We start from the raw sequence: 1,274 nt of genomic DNA, 5'->3' as shown, positions 1-1,274 counted from the left end.
GCAATTCAGGGCCAAAGTGGGAACCAGCCCTGGACAGGATGCCATCCCATCACTGGATACATTTACATTCATACCCACATTCAGACTGAGACCACCTGTGCACAGCTTTGGGATGTGAGAGGAAACCTGAGTACCCAGAGAAATCCCACTCAAACATGGGGAGAATGTAAAAACTCAATGTAGATAGTGGCTCAGCGGGAATCAGTTTTTTCTCATCAGTGTTATAAGGAAACAACGTTGAACAAAGATGTTAGTCGAGGACCTAACACACTCATCAATCAATTTACTTTGCTATTTTGTTTATTAAATTCATCCGTTGTTCTCCTCTTACCAGCGTAACCATAACAGGGGTTTGACTTGTTCTTGGGAAATATTCTGCTCTACTCACAGCTTAAGTCGAGTCTCACTGGCTGTTTTTTCTCTTCTTTCGAGGTGGAGTTGATGAAGACTGTCAACCACCCACCACGCAGAACCATTCAATTATTTATCCTCTGTCTCACAGCTGTGGCCAGTAGAGTACTAAAGCCCAGGATCTCAACAATGCTAAGGGAGTGGAAATGGGACTAGGGCAGGATCAAACAGCATCTGCCCTCCCCGTTTCTAAGCATCTGTTTTCTGAAAGGCACCCTAAATTAGATTTACACTGTGTCAGAATCACAGGCAGACTAAAAATAATTCCCATTGCTTATCATCCAGTTAAATCTCAGCTTGGGTATCATTTTTTTCAGGAAGACTTTCTTGATATTGTCTTTCTGCATCTCATATTTATCTATAGGATCCCATTGGCAGCACAACACTTACCATTTTGAATTAAATGTTTGTGATCATCTCTTTTCCTAACTAAACCATTAACTTCCTGAGTGCAGGGACTAAAATTATTCTTTGTTCTCCAGTAAAATGCATCCTCGTAAGCGTATAACGAAGCATAAGTGAATGAGTGATCATTGCATTAGATATTCACAAGTTGCTCCACTATTTCCTAAATTGTGTTTTAATTCATACGGATTTTTCTCCAGGTACAAACTGAAGAAGATGATTTGCAAACAGATTTCTACACGGATTTAACTTCTCTTGAACAGAATGAAAATAAACGAACCTCATCTTCAAGGAGAGATCAGAACTCTTTTAGTGTACCAATTTTTTTCTCCTCCAAGAAAAGTCAAAATGTCAACCATAATTCTGCCTTCAAAGAAGCCATTCAGGCTTCCCACAAAAAGGTAATAAAAATGGTTTCCAATATTTTTATTCTTTCTTGAACATTAAAACCAATTCCA

General features: G+C 39.1%; 1 protein-coding gene across 1 annotated transcript in view; it reads left to right on the top strand.

The window, feature by feature from the left end:
* Nucleotides 1–1,274, top strand: part of C6 (complement component 6) — an 82,194-nt gene that overhangs the window by 39,124 nt on the left and 41,796 nt on the right. Inside the window, exon 6 of the mRNA XM_012649577.1 lies at nucleotides 1,011–1,217. Within this exon, the coding sequence (XP_012505031.1) occupies nucleotides 1,011–1,217 (207 nt within the window). The remainder of the gene's footprint in view (nucleotides 1–1,010; nucleotides 1,218–1,274) is intronic.

Source organism: Propithecus coquereli, unplaced genomic scaffold (assembly GCF_000956105.1).
Source record: "Propithecus coquereli isolate 6110/MARCELLA unplaced genomic scaffold, Pcoq_1.0 Scaffold110, whole genome shotgun sequence".
NCBI lineage: Eukaryota > Metazoa > Chordata > Mammalia > Primates > Indriidae > Propithecus > Propithecus coquereli.
Note: the sequence above shows the minus strand (reverse complement) of the source record. Positions and strands in the feature narration are given on the sequence as shown.